We start from the raw sequence: 15,892 nt of genomic DNA on the forward strand, positions 1-15,892 counted from the left end.
GTATGACTCTTTTATGTGTTACTTAGGACGATAACATATTTTAATGGAATACAGGAGCTATAGCTGGCTGTAGCCAAAGTGTTAGTAATCTTCTTCACAGAATTAAAAATTCCAATAATCAGATGTGGAATATGACCAGTTTAATGACCAGCTTTTAATCTGCAATAAATGATTTTTGGTTAATCAGGTGTAAATACAACACTATTCACCATCATCACATTAGGTTGACATGGTAAACTCCTTGTTGCCTATTTACGTATCTAGCAGATTCATTCAGACATATGGAGCTTTGTTTAAGCTCAGTTTTTGGTCTCTTCCAACGCCTGACGGATATATTTGGTTCCTCAGCTGCCAGATGCTCCAGCTTAGCTTTTTGCTTTTTTGCTGAAAAACAGCTGCCTTCTGAGTCCAAACATGATGCTAAGAGAACAGTGATAGTGAACTAAAACAGTAAAGTTGCCAGCTGGAAAAAACAAAACAATGAGCTGAAGAATGCTATAAAAATCTGAAGAGTTGTAAAGAAATTCAGAGTGTACATAAAATATTGATTATAGCTGCTTTAAAATGTCTTCTGACTGCCACTATTAATGCACAGCCACTAGCAGCCAGTCAGTGGTGCTGTACATTTCCACTGGCATGATACACTGAAAATTCAGCTAGTCACATAAAACGTGCCAGTAATACTTAAGCAAAGTTAGCTTGCTGTGTCAGACATCAACACTGCAGACAAGAAGACGCTGAGCTCTCTTTCTACCCACTCTGTCTGCACGGGACCAGCTGATGTGATGGACAGTGTATGAGAGTTTTCACTGCGTAACGTCGGCCCTCGCATCGCCTCAAATCCACTGCCGTCTCAGACTATTGATGGTGGATTGTGACTCCTCATGGTTTGTAGTCTGCAGCCAGAGTTATACAGGCAACTCCCAGTCTCACTTATTCACATTCCAGTGTGTACAAGCACATTCTGTCGAGATACTTTGCATTATCATACAGTCGTATGTTGCAGAAACAAGAATTAGATAGCAGCAAACCATGGATTAAAATCATTACAGTTGTGGAAGTGAAAGTGCAAGGCAAGGTTCATCGTTAAAATGCTGTTGAAGCCGGGTTTGTAAAGAAGACATCCTGGAATAGTCTGCAAGAAGAGCTGAAGAAAAGGTCTCTGTCCAAAAGCGGCATAACTTCAATGAAGAGTTTAGATGTGAGCTGCTCTGAAGTGAACGCAGGAATATGGTAGCTAAGTGTCCAGAAAAGAGAGAGACACACAAGGCAAAGATGGGACAGACTGTTACAACTGGCACCGGCTGTTTTCACCTCTGTCCAACATCACACACACTTACTGCATTGCACACAATCAGCAGTAGTCTTTCTCTTGGCATGAAATACACAGAGACAGGGGTTGTGTGGGTGTTAAGGGATGATGTGGAGAGTAAACTCATCTGAACTCAGTGTACAGCACCTTTTTTAATAACTGTTGACGCATGACTTAAATCCCTCATGCTGTAACTTAAGTGGTGTCAAACTAAGAGGATGAGGATGCAGTCAGGAAAAATAATCTGTCATACTTTTGGAAAATCTATATTTCTTTATTTACACATCATTATGGGTCTGTCCACTTTGCTGTGTTGAGTCTGCTGTGTTTCCTCCGGCTGCTTGTGTGTTTATAAACTCCACACGCACCCACTGATGGAAATGCTGCACTTCATCAGGTTCAGAAAACCTGTTGAATCGGTTCAGTCTGCATGTGGCCGTCCATCATCCATCCAACAAAAAGGCTGCTGTTGCTGCTGCCGGGTGAAAAACGGAGCTCAGAAGGAAGCTATCAGCTCTGCTAACATGAGAGTTATGTTATAAAAGATAATGGGAAGCATGTCATTGATTTATTTAATTGTACTTTAAACTAGAAGTTAAAAGTATCAAACAGATAGATGTTAGGTTACAACTTATAAAGACTATTCATGTAAATAAATGTGTGCAGGTTGGAAGACTGATGGAGTCCAGCTGCACACCTGCAAACCTCCGTGTGTCTACCGGCCAGTAAACGCCCGTGCGTGGAGTCTTAAGCTGAAACGGTGTTTAACTTCTGCCCACAATAACACAAGCGCGAGACATTCAGACTGGCTGCTTGCATGACTGGCTGACATCACTTCTGGCTCCGGCTGCTGTTTGCACTGCAGCCTGAAGTCGCCCAGACAGAGACCACAACGGCATTAATAATAGTGTGAAAATCAAGAATTAACACTCAACGGACCGGACAAAAATAACACATTCAAACTTGAGACAGTGCCTTTGTGTGAAGATATCTAAGAAGTAGATACTTCTAATAATCTATAATATTCCACTAAAAGTATTAAAAGTAAAAGAACTCATTAGGCAGAATCGGCCTGGAACCAATTTTAGATACTTTATACACTACTTGGTATAGTTCAGTACAAACTAGTATGTTTTTTTATGTAAAAAGTAACTAAAGCTGTCAGATTAATGTAGTGGAGTAGAAGATACAAGATTTACCTCTGACATGTCTGATATCTCATGACATTTCCATTTGAAACTGTAAAGTAAACTTTGCTCCTTCAAATTGAACACTTCAGGTTCTGTGCAGGTAAACCAGCTAAAATCCAAATGTATGACACAACTTTAATTTTAAAGGCTGTAGGTTTCAGCCAGCAGTGAGGAACCCCGCTGCAGAGATGAGGCTGTGCTACACCAATAACTAAAGAGGCTAAAGGAGCGTTCAAGGACAGCGTGTTCAAAGCAACACTACTCCATCTAGTGGATAGTTTATTTCAAGGTAAACCAATTATTGTTTAACAATAAATAGTCCCTTTTACTTGTGATTCTTTCACATAAAGTCACAATTCTACCAAACAATTCTAGCGAAGCGATCAAAAGACTTTGTATGATGTCATGCCTTCTACACAAGCTTTTCATGTTCTATACTAAACTGACAAAATGAAAACTTGTGTACCTGAAACACTTTCTTTGTATACATTCAGATTTAATTTGTGTTGTTTATTCACATCGAGATCTACAGATGTGCACATAATTCACATTCATTGTGGCTTTGGGACAGCAGTGTAATGGCACAGTACAGGCTTTAATATAATACATAATAATACATAATAATAATAATAATAATAATAATAATAATAATAATAATAATAATAATAATAGATAATAGATGTTCTGCTCAACTTCATTATTTTTGTCCTTAAACTTACATATATTATAATGTTTTATTTTATTCTTCTGTGAAAACCAGTGGTGTATAGTAACGAAGTAGAAATACTTCGTTACTGTACTTAAGTCGTTTTTTTTGGATATCTGTACTTTACTTCACTACTTATATTTCTGATGACTTTTACTTTTACTTCACTACATTTTGCAAAGAAAACTGATACTTTTACTCCGATACATTTCCCCTGAAACCTTCGTTACTCGCTACAAAATCAAATCTATCTTTAGAAACAAAATGAATCATGAGACCAACGTCGGGGACTGTGGTGGAACACAGACTGCAACAAGCAGGTTTGGTGAATCAGTGGTCCTAGCTTGCAAGTTAAATCATTGGTTAATCACGTTAATGCGCAATTGCAAACAAGTGCTCTCAAAGCCGCGGTGTTTAGATTCCCAGTGATGCCCAGGATGCTACATGCTATAGCTAGCGAGCGACTACATGAACAGAATTCCACTCTACGATGACTGATTTCATGATGGAAGCAGAAATGGAAGCACCTGCTACTCCCGCAACAATCTACGGTGGTGACGAAGACCAACACCCGGGGATCGCTAGCGAGTTAGTGAGCTGAGGAAGTGTTGACAGTTGTGCAGCTATAGTTGGCTAACGTTAGCTATAGCTAGCCACCACACCATAGGATTGACAGGAGCCGCGAGAGCGCAGCATTAGGGGAATCCTTCCCAGCTGTGCGCAAGCTGTCTGTGAAGCTGAACACACCTCTACCTGCCTCAGCGGCCTGTGAAAGACTATTTAGCATCGCAGGACTAGTCTTCAGCCCAATAAGAGCGAGACGGAATTCTCGCAATTTTGAAAACCAACTTCGTTTGAAGATGAACAGGACATTTTTCAGTTTCAAGTAATGACTGGGTTGTTACTTTCGGTGCTGCTTTAGCATTGATCATGTTTTGATATTTGAGTCATTTTGTGGATGATCAGATGGAGTTATGATGGTAGCAGTCGCCCAATTGCAGATTCAGCTTGAGCAAAACCTTTGCCTATTGTGTTCAAATCAGGCCCATAGGAGTTCACAAGGCAGGTGTCCTTTCTCAAAACACTGACCTGATGCATCAAGTGGATATTTTCTGCTGAACACAATATTATGCATTTGCCCTCTACATCCTCTAGTCGGAATGAGCATACTTATAAACGCACTGTTACAACTCCTTCATAGTGTCATATTGCTTTTCGGAGAATTATGATGATAAGTTCATAGTAGATGCAAAAGTATACTTATGTACAATATATTATGTTGAACATTGTTGCTCCTGGATGGATCACAGCCAACCCAATTATTGTCAACACAGCTCCATGTCCTTGGTCCTGGTGGCCACAGCACTTAAAAGAATAAACTTCATAATTCTGACCCTTTGCTTTTTTATTAACAGCATTTACTTGTACTTTTACTTTCAATACTTAAGTACATTTTATATCAGAAAATTACTTTTGATACTTAAGTACAATAAATATCAGATACTTTAAGACTTTTACTCAAGTAGTATTCTAATAGGTGACTTTTTACTTTTACTGGAGTAGTTTTCCAGTAAGGTATCTTTACTTTTACTCAAGTATGGCTTTTGAGTACTTTATACACCACTGGTGAAAACAAACCAGCTAACAAGAAACTTTTCCTGTTAAAACAAAATATACGAATATTAAATGTTTAACTTTAACAAGAAGTTATATGTGTGAAAGCAGATGTGTTACATATGTACACTATTTACAATTGTAAATATAACTTTTATTTAAGTAATTTTTGCACAGAAGATGTAAATCCTACAGGACTTTCCTCAGAGGTGCTTTAATATTTCAGGATATCAGTGTTCATCTAATCTTGATTACCAAAAGCACTTATAATAGTAGATGATTAATAACTTGAAAAATGTAAATAGACTGGAGATTATGTTGCACCTGTGACGCACAGCTGAGCCACAGGTGCTTTCAGTGACTGCTCTCTAACTGAAACTAAGGATGAAAGCTACAGGATTCCTCCATTAATATGGATTAATCAGCCCTCTGCTCTTTGTAATGCAGGCTGAATGCCATATGCAGCACCACCACACTCCTCCTCCCCTGTCCTCTTCGTCACATATCAGCCTTTGCACTTGCCCAAATATAAACTAAGTTTCTTGGCGCATGGACAGATTGAAGTAGGGAGGAGTCTGACACTCTCAGTTCAGCTCAGGACAGACTGAAGGGCAAACAAGCAGCAAGGAGAAGAAAATAAAACTAAAGTGGAGTTTTCCAGATAAATAAGAGGATATTAAAGCATATTGAATACTGCCTGCCTGAAGAACAGTAAGTTTTTGGCTGATTTTCTTGTATTTATATTATTTTTAATTACTTGACACACTACAACACTAGTAGGCCTCGACTGCCTGCTGTTGTTTGTTTGTAGAGGGCCATATGACAAACGACTCATTAATTCTGCACATTACTTCACATGTGAGAAATGTGTGATGTTGAAATAGCAGTGCACAGGTTCTCTTTAGTTAATCTCGTTATTTCAACATTGTTCTGCTGTGTTTTGGCTCAGTGTAAAGCTCGTGAAGGCTGCCTTAACATCGAAATAAACAGAAGAACCAACATGTGTCATATTTTCTGGTGCATAAGACTGAACTGAACTGCGAAGGTTTCTCAATCCTTTTCTTTTCTCCGCCTCTACAGATGTCTGTGTCTCCAGCTGCCTTGGCTGCTCGACGGGTGCTCGCTGCTGCGTCACATTCAAGCCATGAGGGAGGAGGTCAGTGTGTCTTTACTGTTCCTCTCAAACCAAAATGCATCAACGCCTCCAGATTCAGAGCTTCTGCCCCTCTGAGTCTCGTGTTGAACATTAAGTGAATGTCTGCAGAGCTGGCAGGGACCCATCCTGCACATTCATTCTACTTGGCAAATGATCAGGAGTCCTATTTTATGATTGATATGCACTCTGTAGACGAGAGAGACGGCTGCTATCATTTCATTTTCTTCCTTCCCCTCCATGCCGTATTCAGTGCTTCAGTCATGCACTTCCTCTGATTCTGTTTTCCACAGCGAAAACCTGGAAGATCCTGACCTTTGTGTTGGCCATACCTGGTGTTGGTGTGTGCATTGCCAATGCCTACATGAAGATGCAGGCACACTCCCATGACCAGCCAGAATTTGTGCCATATCCTCACCTGCGTATCCGCACCAAGGCGAGTCTCAAACCGCCTGCACCGAGATGTGTAATATTATGGGATGAATATCAGTTGTTTTTGTCTCCTGTTGTTGACTTTCTTTGTTTTTTATGTCTCCTTCCAGAGATTCCCGTGGGGCGATGGAAACCACTCTCTGTTCCACAACCATCACACCAATGCTCTGCCCGACGGCTTCGAGGAATCCCACCACTGAGAGGATCAGCCGTGTTTTGCTGCTTGTATAAAACTGCAGTCTGCAGTGTACTTGGCTTAATTATACTGACCGAGGGGCCACCTAGACATGAATAAAACCACTTTGTGTCATTTATTTTGTTTTGACCTCACGGTGTCTTTTTAGATATCAACACTAGGGGGCGGCAAAGATCCTGCAAATAAGGGCTTTCAAAGACTAAAAGAAGAGGCAAGTTATTTTATAGAAAGTGTAGAGTGCTACAGAGATGATGTATTTTTGTAGGCTAACCTGCAGGTTAGCATCACACTGGCTCCCTCCACATAAAGCGTTGTAAATATTTTAATTGGATTTTAGATTATTGCAGAAAAAAAGCTCTGTGGCAATCGAACGTTTATGATAGTTATACGTTTTGCTGAGCAAGATAATCTACACAAATAAACACCACTTTAATGATTTTTGAGGCGTGAATGCAATCTGCAGAAGTAGAAAGTTTACGTTAAGCTTTAAACAAACTACACCACAGTCACATGACTTCACGTTTCCACCACTACGCTTCAAACTCGTAATTTGAATTTGCGCGCTTACCTCTTCTACAAAAGCCTTTCCTCTTAGCGTGACATCGAGCATAAATGTACAAGTTGGAAAGTTTTAGTTAGCATAGTTTGCAAGAGCTTGAGTTCAAACACAAGACTAGTGAGTAGAGGCGTGTCCGTGTTCGGTTTTATAACATTCAATGTCCCTGACAGACTGTAGTCTCATCTAGCTATTTGTTAGCAACCACCGTTTTTACGCCACGTAAAAGTGTCAAAATTCATAAGAAGGGTTTTTACTTTTTACTGACGCATCTCATGTCAAAATCTCAGATCTTATTTCCCACTAAATGAAAAGTCATCACGGCTCGTCCTCTTGAGACCATGAATCTCTAACGAATGTTACGACAGTTCAACCGATGGCTGTTTGACTCCGATGTGTAATTGAATAATATAACCGACTGATTACTGCAGTCGCTCTGCATCCCGACACTCCGACAAGAAGAAACCAGAAGCAAAGTGATGTTCCAACAATATATTCAGTGGCATAAGTTGATATGGGACAGTTGTGATCTATACATTGTATATCTGCTAATCCATATTATCTCTATGTACAAAATAAACAACTGGCTACTAGACCAACCCTGATAATTCCAGTACTTCCAGCTTAATGACATTTATCAAATCCATTTTAAGACTTTTTCAAAAAAAAAAGAAAAAAAGAAATCACAATGCAAATGTCATTAGTAAATTATAAGACAATTATGTCATGCTGGGACGGGCTACAGTTTATATCAGATTACATCAAAACTAAATTGAAATTGATGCTTCCAGTTTGTGAAAATAAATCAACAGTCAGTTCATACAGCAGGTTTTTTCAGGTAATCATGCCGTTGTTGTAACCTGCACGTATACCTTCCAGACGTTTAATAAAAACGAATACAATGGAAACTCTTCCAGAAGCTGATCATAAGCCCCACAGTCGACTCCCACTTAACCTGCGCCTTCTGAACTCATGCCACAAACAACTCAACTCCATCTTTCCCTCCGCGTTCAGCTCAGAGCTACCGTGGTCAGACTTAGTAGATCCTGTTTCAGAGTCTCTGTACAGTCGGCCTCTCTGGCAAGTCTGCGAAGGCAATCCCCAGCAAGGGAGGAGGACACGAAGGGCCGAGGACAGTCCTGACAACCCAGCAGCAGAGACAGGCAGGCCCGGCCCAGTGTCGGGTAGCTGTACCGCTGGGAAAACCAGTACATCCGGGGGAGGAGAGCAGCCAGGGATCCACCTCCTCCACCTCCTACTGAGGAAGAACGGGAGTCCTGAGCTGCTGATTTCAGACGCTGTGCTGAACTTTTCAAGTTCTTTGGTCTTAACCTCAACTCCTCTGGATCTAGTGATTTGTCCACCACTGACGCACGGCCTGATCTGGAGGCTGGAGTGGCACTTTTGATTGTCTTATGGTCCGAAGTTGTATCGAGTCCTCTGCTGGCCTTTTGAACGGTTCCAGAGGTTTTGTTTCTGTCTGTCTGGCGCTGGGAACAGTTTGGTTTCTTTGTCTGTCCTGGTAGAATTTCTGCCTGCGCCTGAAAACCACTCAACTCTAACTCGGATGTTCGATTAGCCAGGTTCTCCTCGGCAGACTCGGTGCATTCATGGTCCATTTTAGATGCGGCCTTTTCAGCTCTGTCCACTGCAGAAGCTGATGCAGCTCGACTAGCAGCCTTGGTGGAGCAGGACAGGAGAAGAGACACACAGAGAGCCTCCAACTCTCTCTGCAACTCAGTCACCAAAAATCTGCAAGCTCCAATCATCATCTCGCCTAAAGCGGTTTTCTGGAAAGCAAAGTCTTCTGTTGAGCGACCCCCTCTCTCTCTTTGGCACATCCCCAGTCCTTCAAGGACTAATTTGTCCAAGACCGGACACGGTCCTCTCCTCTCGTCTTCATCACCTTCCCTGGTCCTTCCAGTGTCCTTGGTGAGGCGACATCCATGCAGGTAGTGCAGCACCGGCAGCAGCATGCCTGTGCTGACATCTTTGATGCGGATGGCTTCTTCCACATTACCCCGAGCTTCTCCAAATCCGCCTCTCAACAGAGCCCAGAAGTACTCAGAGCCGACCCCGTTTGTCCCCTCCCCCCCGGCCACTGCCTCCCTGTTGGCTCGGACCTGAGTCCCGTCGTCCAGCAACAAGAGGAGGTCAAAGTTGGAGACTCCGTAGGGACAGGCGTCGGCCAGCCGAGGCCTTTTCGAGGGAGGGGGTGAAACTTCGTCGTTTTCAATGACCGACTGTGTTGCGACTGGACTCGGATGTTTTTTGTCGAGCTCCATTTTGTTGCCGACCGTCAGGGTGGACAGGCATCCGATCAGTAGGGAGGAGAACAGCGAGTGGAGCTGAGAAGTCCGGCCTGAACGCGAAGAATTTAACCAATCAGAAAGAAACTTCCCACCTTCAGTGGGCTGGTCTTCATCCTCATCATCGTCATCGCAGCCAAGAGGCCGCAGAGCCAAGAGCAGCCCGCCGCTGTCCAGAAGAAGCTTCTTCAACAAGGACTTGTTGCTGTTGGAGAAAAAGAAGGTTACTAAAGACCAAATATGATCACTTGTTAGCAGTTAGCACTTGTTAACCAGATTAGCAGCCCAACAAATAAGACAATTTCTATAATCTTATGATATTCCAGTCATTAGATTTACAGACTCTCATCATTGCTGAACTCATATTCACATGTATCTACTACTCACCTGCTGATTAACGGCAGAGACAACGCACAGTTCATCTTGTCGGACTCAGAGCCCGACAGCATCACGTGGGCAACAACCCCAGAGCCGAATCCAGACTCACACTGGACGCGCAGATTACTAAGAAGAGTAAAACCTGCAGAGACAGTCAGCGCACAGTTATAAAATGCTCTTGTATGAAAGCTTGGTTCTCGAGTGTTATTTACGTCAGAAGTACGGACGCACCGATTTGTACCGGCCCAGATACCGACCTCATTAAGGCCATCGGCCAGATGTGACTGATCCACAGTAAATATTTAAGATCAAGAGCAATTGTATCAGCTCTGTAGCAGCTGATGGCTGAGATCCTAGTTTACGGTATCTGGACCGGAAAGTTTGATAGTCGCATCCCTCCTCAAAAGAATTCATCTCAATGATTTAAATAATCTACTAACAATACAACATTAATACAGTGTGAATTATCTTTAACCTTTATAAGGCAATGGTAAAAAGGTTGAAGGGTCAAACATATTTTCTAAAGTTACTGTGTTGCAGATGAAGAATCTTTATCTCACCGAGTTGTTTAACTTTGGCTTTCACTCGGTCCGTCTGTCTCTCTTGTCCCTCAAACCCTCCCCCTCTCTGGCACAGATGGTGACGAATCAGCGCGACCGAGCCGGTTCGGACCAGCGCCTGCAAACAGTTCGGGTTGCAGCTCAGCCGGCAGAGCATCCGGAAGCACCTGCTGCTGGGGTCCTGGTGCTGGGTGAGGTAGTAGAGCAAGCCGGACATGACTCCCGAGCTGATCAGAGCGGCCGACGGGTCGGTGGCGTGGGAGAAGCGCGACAGCAGCAGCAGGATGGGCGACTCGGGCGTCCAGGGTTCGGGGTGGTAGGGGTGGTGGTAAGCGTTCTGGCGGGGCACTGACGGAGGGGTATCAAGAGTGACTTTAGTCAAACAAGCTGCTGAATGAGTACGCTGCCTCCTTCTGTGAGGGGAGGAGAACTTTGAGGGAGAGACTGGTGAGTGGGTTGTTTTAGTGGGAGAGGAGACGGTGGAAGAACTGGGCTGGGTTTGCGGTGTGAGCACAGTGCAAGGTGGAGGACTAGAGGGAGGCGGATCAGTGCTTTTACATGAGGATGACAGTTGGGGCTGGGCCGAAGAGGACACGGGGGAAGGCTGAGCAGCTTTTTTGGAAGAGGAAGAGGCAGTAGGGTTGGATGGAGAAGAGTTTTTAAGAGAGGAATAGGAATCGGGGTTTGGAGAGGAAGTTTGAGGGGATGGAGCCGTTGGGATCTGAAGACTCCCCCATTCTCCTTCAGCACCAGAGGAGTCCAGCAGGTCCCCCTCTGAAGAGATCAGTCCCTCAGACACCAACCAGGACCTGAAGAGAGAGCAAAACTCATGTAGATAAACAATAGAAACTAGTGGAATAAAATTCACAGAGAAAATAGATAAACCGGTGCTTTTAATTGTCCATACCTGAGACTTAAAAAGCTCGATGAACAAAGACCTGCTTCCTCCTTCTTGCAGCCCTCAGGAGGAGGAGGAAAGTCAAAGGAGTCATAACACGAGGAGGGCAGGAGCTCGGAGGGAGACATGCTAGAGGAGAGGCTCACATCCATCTTCTCGGCAGATTGTTCCTCGCCTCTGGAGAGCTCAATCAGTCGTGCGACCAGCAGAGGGACCAGCCCCAACTCGTGCAGCTGCTCCATGGCAGATTCGTCAAAAACAAAGTCCACACAGGCCAGGATGGCTAGTCGGGAGAGGGGATTACTCTGATGGGCAGCCAGGAAGCCAATCAGCACCTCCAATCCACTGCTCTCCTTCACCTTGGCGCGGTTGACCGCCTCCTTGCAGCACAAGCACAGCGCCTTGAGGAAGACTCCAGACTTCAGCGGGTCCCTCTTGACCTCCTCGGTGAACTTCTGAATGACCCCCAGGGACCCCACGAAAGGGCGAAGGCAGCCCTGGGAGCACATGTTGGCCAGGGTTTTCAGCGCCAGCTCCTCAAAAGGTTTACCACTCTGCCCCGACGCCATGGCGCCGAGCTGAGCGAGGACTCCGGACCGGGACACCTCCCTGGCACATTCGACACCGCAGCCCCGGGTCAGCTCGTGGAGGGCCTTGAGCGCCGCCCGCCTCAGCGCCTGGGGGTATTCTGGAGCGATGAGCGGGGCGAGAGCCGTGAGGGTCCCCTGGGTGAGCAGCGACAGGCGGTTAGAGTGCGTGTCCGAGAGGTAGAGCAGAGCCCGAGCAGCCGACTGAGCGCACTCCAGTTTGGGACAGGGCTCTTTGGGCGGAGCAGCAGTGGGGGAGGACGGGCTCGAAGAAAGAGACACACACAGGAGGAGGAGAGGAACACCACCTGGAAGAAAAGAGGATGGTTTTATAACGATACATCTACACAAAAACATTTCACAGATCATATCAACAGTTTCTGCGACCATTTTTAATGTGAATAGACATTTCCTATTTTTCCCAGTACGAGTGTCTGTCTAGTATTGATAACTCTTATATAGACATAGTTCATTTAGAAATGTGACACACAAACTATTGTGCAGCTACTACAAAAATGTATAATTTTCCCTTCAAGTAGCTTTCAAGCTGCATCTCAAATAAGTAATAAATTGTGAAAATGTTAAATAACGTTCGACATTTAGGACTTACCAGCAGAGTGGATGAGTGCGGAGCTCTCTGGGTCCATGGCCAAGTTTCCCAAAGCCCGGGCTGCTCGGTTCTGGACTGTCTCCAGAGCCATATTCTCCTTCAGGATCTCCACTGGACGGTCAAGAATAGTTTAGAGATTACATGCAATGAATTGTGAAAATGCCAAAGATTGCAGCAAAAGTTTAAAAACATAATTATTCTAAATGTAAGTGATCACTTACCGACAATATTGATCCCATCAAGCTTACGGACCTGTGGTGACAGACATTTCATTAAACGTTTTAATGGGTGGTTTAATAAATAGAGCTTCCAGTATCTTCTCTATTATTCATTTTGTCTCACCTGTATGCGTGTCTGCAGCTCCGTGCAGCAGTTTGCTAAGATGCTCAGAGCCAGGTCCAGGGTCTTCCTGGAGCACTCGGGGTTTTTGAGCAAGTCCAACAGGGGCCGGAGACCACCTTGAGTTCTGAACCGGGCAATGCCAGCCTTGTCCCCCTTGATGTGCTGCGTCCGGATAGCAACCAGGGCTCGCCACTGAGAGACCCTGGACCTCTTGTCCCCATCTCTGGCACCACCGGAGTCAGCCCTGCCATGCCCCTGGTGTTCAGCCCCTGGTCCAGGTTTAGAGAGGTGAGCCAAGCACCAGGTCAGAGAAGCCTCTGGAGAGGATGGGTGACCCTCTCGAGAGGGGGCTCGACATTGTTTCCCGTCACCTTGCACAGGTGATGCAGCCATGGTCCCCTTTGCCTGACAGGCTGCGGGTTCAATTATCTTAATTGTCCTCTTCTCAGTAGAGACAGATATGAATCACTGTGTGGAGCATCACTGGACGCTTACAGTGAAACACTGAGGATTTAAACATCATGTCCTTTCACTTTAAATATTTAGCTTCTTTACTCAACTGGTTATTATGTGCTCTTCGTGAGTTCATTCACATAGTTGTTTTTTTTCAAAGTTTCCGCAAAAAAACAAACATTCTGGTGTGATCAGAAAACTACAGATACCATGAAAAAGGAAAGTTGTACCACCTGACGCCGCGCTCGCTGATGGGAGATGGAGTTCCAACAGCTTCGGTCCACTCCCTAAAAAACAGGCCTCACATTGTGAGAAGGCCGAACAAGCGTTATTCTACGTGGTAGACGTGTATTATCTCAATGGAACATATTTTCACACATCAAGTGGCGGATTAAAGCTCTAATGGATAAATGTTTTGTTACCACTGGCCGAATAATTTTTGTGGAACAAAATGCAATCGCCTGTGTTAGCCGCTAACGCCATCTTTAGCCAAACAACAAAACAGGGGCGGTTGAGGGAGGGAGCAGGGAGTGAAGAGGTGGGCCGGTGAGATATACGCTGGGAGTTGTAGTTTAAATATCGCTTCCTGTCACCTCCCCTAGTACACTTATTTCCGTTAAAGAACTACAATTCCCCGTGGCAGCGATAAATAGCCACTTGTCTTGATCAATTCGCAGCGTTTAGGGATTGTAGTTCATCTGGTACACCAGAGTACTCAAACGCCCGGTTGTAACAACGAGAACGGACTACACGTCCCAAGCTGCTTAGCAACGTTGTTATAGTCATCGTTTTACTCGATGCGAGAAAAGGCATCGGTGCCTCTGATATGTTGTTAAATTCCTCGCTAGAGACGCACAACTAATAAAAAAAACAACTTTAACAGTTATTATCTTAACATCATGGAGGTAATCGAGACAATTGTGATCCAAAGTACTGAAGTGGAAGAAAAGGAAACGGTTGTGTGCAGCGTGGACACGGATAGAAGTAAAGCAGGTTAGTAGACTACATCATGAAGTTAAACAGGTTTCATCCAGTCAGCGCGTGAAGCGAGGAGGGCCCGATGAGTGCGCAGTCTCTGCCTATTGCAGTGATTATAGTCATAAACCGTGACTCACATGTTACTTTAACGGCAACTAAATGACGTCTTATTACCTCATATTGATGTAATATCAAAAAAATTAAGATGCTTAAAAAAAACAGGTAATAGGTTCAATGCAATATAATTTAACAACCAATGACATGATACACCTTTGTTCTCCTCTCTAGAGTTCATATGGACACTGCAGGCCACATGGCACCTTGTCAACACCAGACTAGAAATGGACCCGGCTTTTGATCAGCCGGTGTGCAAGAAGAAGAAACTCTGGGAGACGGTGGCAGAGAAAGTGAACGCCAAACTGAGAGAGTCGGAGGTCACCGATGTCACCGTGAAGGCCTACGAGTGTGACCTCAAGTGGAGAAACATGCTGGCCACATACAGGAAGAACTCCGAGAGGGCCAAGAGGCTGGGGGCCTCCAGCGTCCACTGGGAGTTCTTCAAGGCCATGAACGAGACGCTGGGTAAGAGCAGGGAGGAGATTGAAGCCCAGCGAAGGGCGAAGCTCAGCGGGACCAGAGTGGGCAAGGCCATAGCCAGCAAGAGGTTCACCCCCATCCTCCCTAACCCTCCTACAGCAGCTGCTCCCTGCTCCACGGCCAGGCCTCCACAGGACGTCCTACAGCTGTACATGGAGCTGCAAGAGAGGAAGATGAACATGTGGGCCCAGCAGAAAGCCCTGGAGGAGAGGAAGATAGAGGCCATCAACAACCTGGCCCAGGCCATCTCCAGCCTGGCTCAGAAGAACAGCACACAGATGTCAAAGGAGGGACATTAGGCCAGAAGAGATGCGGTTTTCTGTTACCAAAAACGTTTATCATCCTGCACAAGGAGAACTGTTTGAGTGCGTTTGTTATAAATGTTTTTAAGGTTGGTCATGTTGGCACAGTTTTAACTGTTACAGGGATTAGTTTGGCCGGTCTGAACTTAAACCTGACACACACTCACTAATCATACCCTGGTCATCTTTTGTTTATACTGCAAGCAGATCACATGAAAGTTGTCCTTTTCTGTTGATGCTCCAATGGATGTAATCATCACTTATTTTTATACCGCCTGTAAAGAGTGAATTACGGTCGGCTGATGTTGGAGAGCAAGAAAAACTAAAATATGACTCACAAATAAGAATATACAGGCCCCCTACCATCACTGCACCAGTTCTTTATATCATATGTCATAAAGTTATGCAAGATTAGACAAAATTAAACGGAAATGATCAAAGGAAGTCAGTTAGACTAAAATACTAATTTTTCAGTGACAATAACGCAGATATTTATATTTATAATCATTCCCAAAAGCTATCATTAACTATTCATTGAGACACTTGTACCATTAATGTATTAATAATATACACTGTCAGTATGCACAACTTCACTTTGTAATGTTTTCCAATAAACAATCCTGCAATAAATACTACCGTAGTAGTTTTGTACAGAAACACTTTACTTTTATTTTGAAACTTTTACCGGATATATTATGGTAGTGCGTCTGTCTTGACGC

General features: G+C 44.3%; 3 protein-coding genes across 3 annotated transcripts; 2 read left to right on the forward strand and 1 right to left on the reverse strand.

The window, feature by feature from the left end:
- The first annotated feature begins 5,376 nt into the window (after positions 1-5,376).
- cox6a2 (cytochrome c oxidase subunit 6A2) lies at positions 5,377-6,721 on the forward strand. Its single transcript, XM_076081206.1, has 4 exons — positions 5,377-5,533; positions 5,903-5,978; positions 6,269-6,411; positions 6,518-6,721. Exons 2-4 carry the CDS (start codon positions 5,903-5,905, stop codon positions 6,605-6,607), a joined length of 309 nt encoding a protein of 102 aa, XP_075937321.1. The 5' UTR covers positions 5,377-5,533; the 3' UTR covers positions 6,608-6,721.
- Positions 6,722-7,636: 915 nt separating this feature from the next.
- On the reverse strand, positions 7,637-14,290 carry armc5 (armadillo repeat containing 5). The gene is made up of 7 exons (XM_076086321.1): positions 12,844-14,290; positions 12,723-12,753; positions 12,502-12,612; positions 11,314-12,199; positions 10,407-11,215; positions 9,856-9,988; positions 7,637-9,673 (listed from the first exon to the last, which is right to left on the reverse strand). The coding sequence occupies exons 1-7, from the start codon at positions 13,234-13,236 to the stop codon at positions 8,170-8,172; spliced, it is 3,867 nt and encodes a 1,288-aa protein (XP_075942436.1). The 5' UTR covers positions 13,237-14,290; the 3' UTR covers positions 7,637-8,169.
- Positions 14,085-15,803, forward strand: LOC142945031 (uncharacterized). The gene is made up of 2 exons (XM_076086323.1): positions 14,085-14,289; positions 14,563-15,803. Exons 1-2 carry the CDS (start codon positions 14,196-14,198, stop codon positions 15,168-15,170), a joined length of 702 nt encoding a protein of 233 aa, XP_075942438.1. The 5' UTR covers positions 14,085-14,195; the 3' UTR covers positions 15,171-15,803.
- Positions 15,804-15,892: the final 89 nt, after the last annotated feature.

Source organism: Anarhichas minor, unplaced genomic scaffold (genome assembly GCF_050575085.1).
Source record: "Anarhichas minor isolate MPS153535 unplaced genomic scaffold, ASM5057508v1 ptg000007l, whole genome shotgun sequence".
Classification (NCBI taxonomy): domain Eukaryota; kingdom Metazoa; phylum Chordata; class Actinopteri; order Perciformes; family Anarhichadidae; genus Anarhichas; species Anarhichas minor.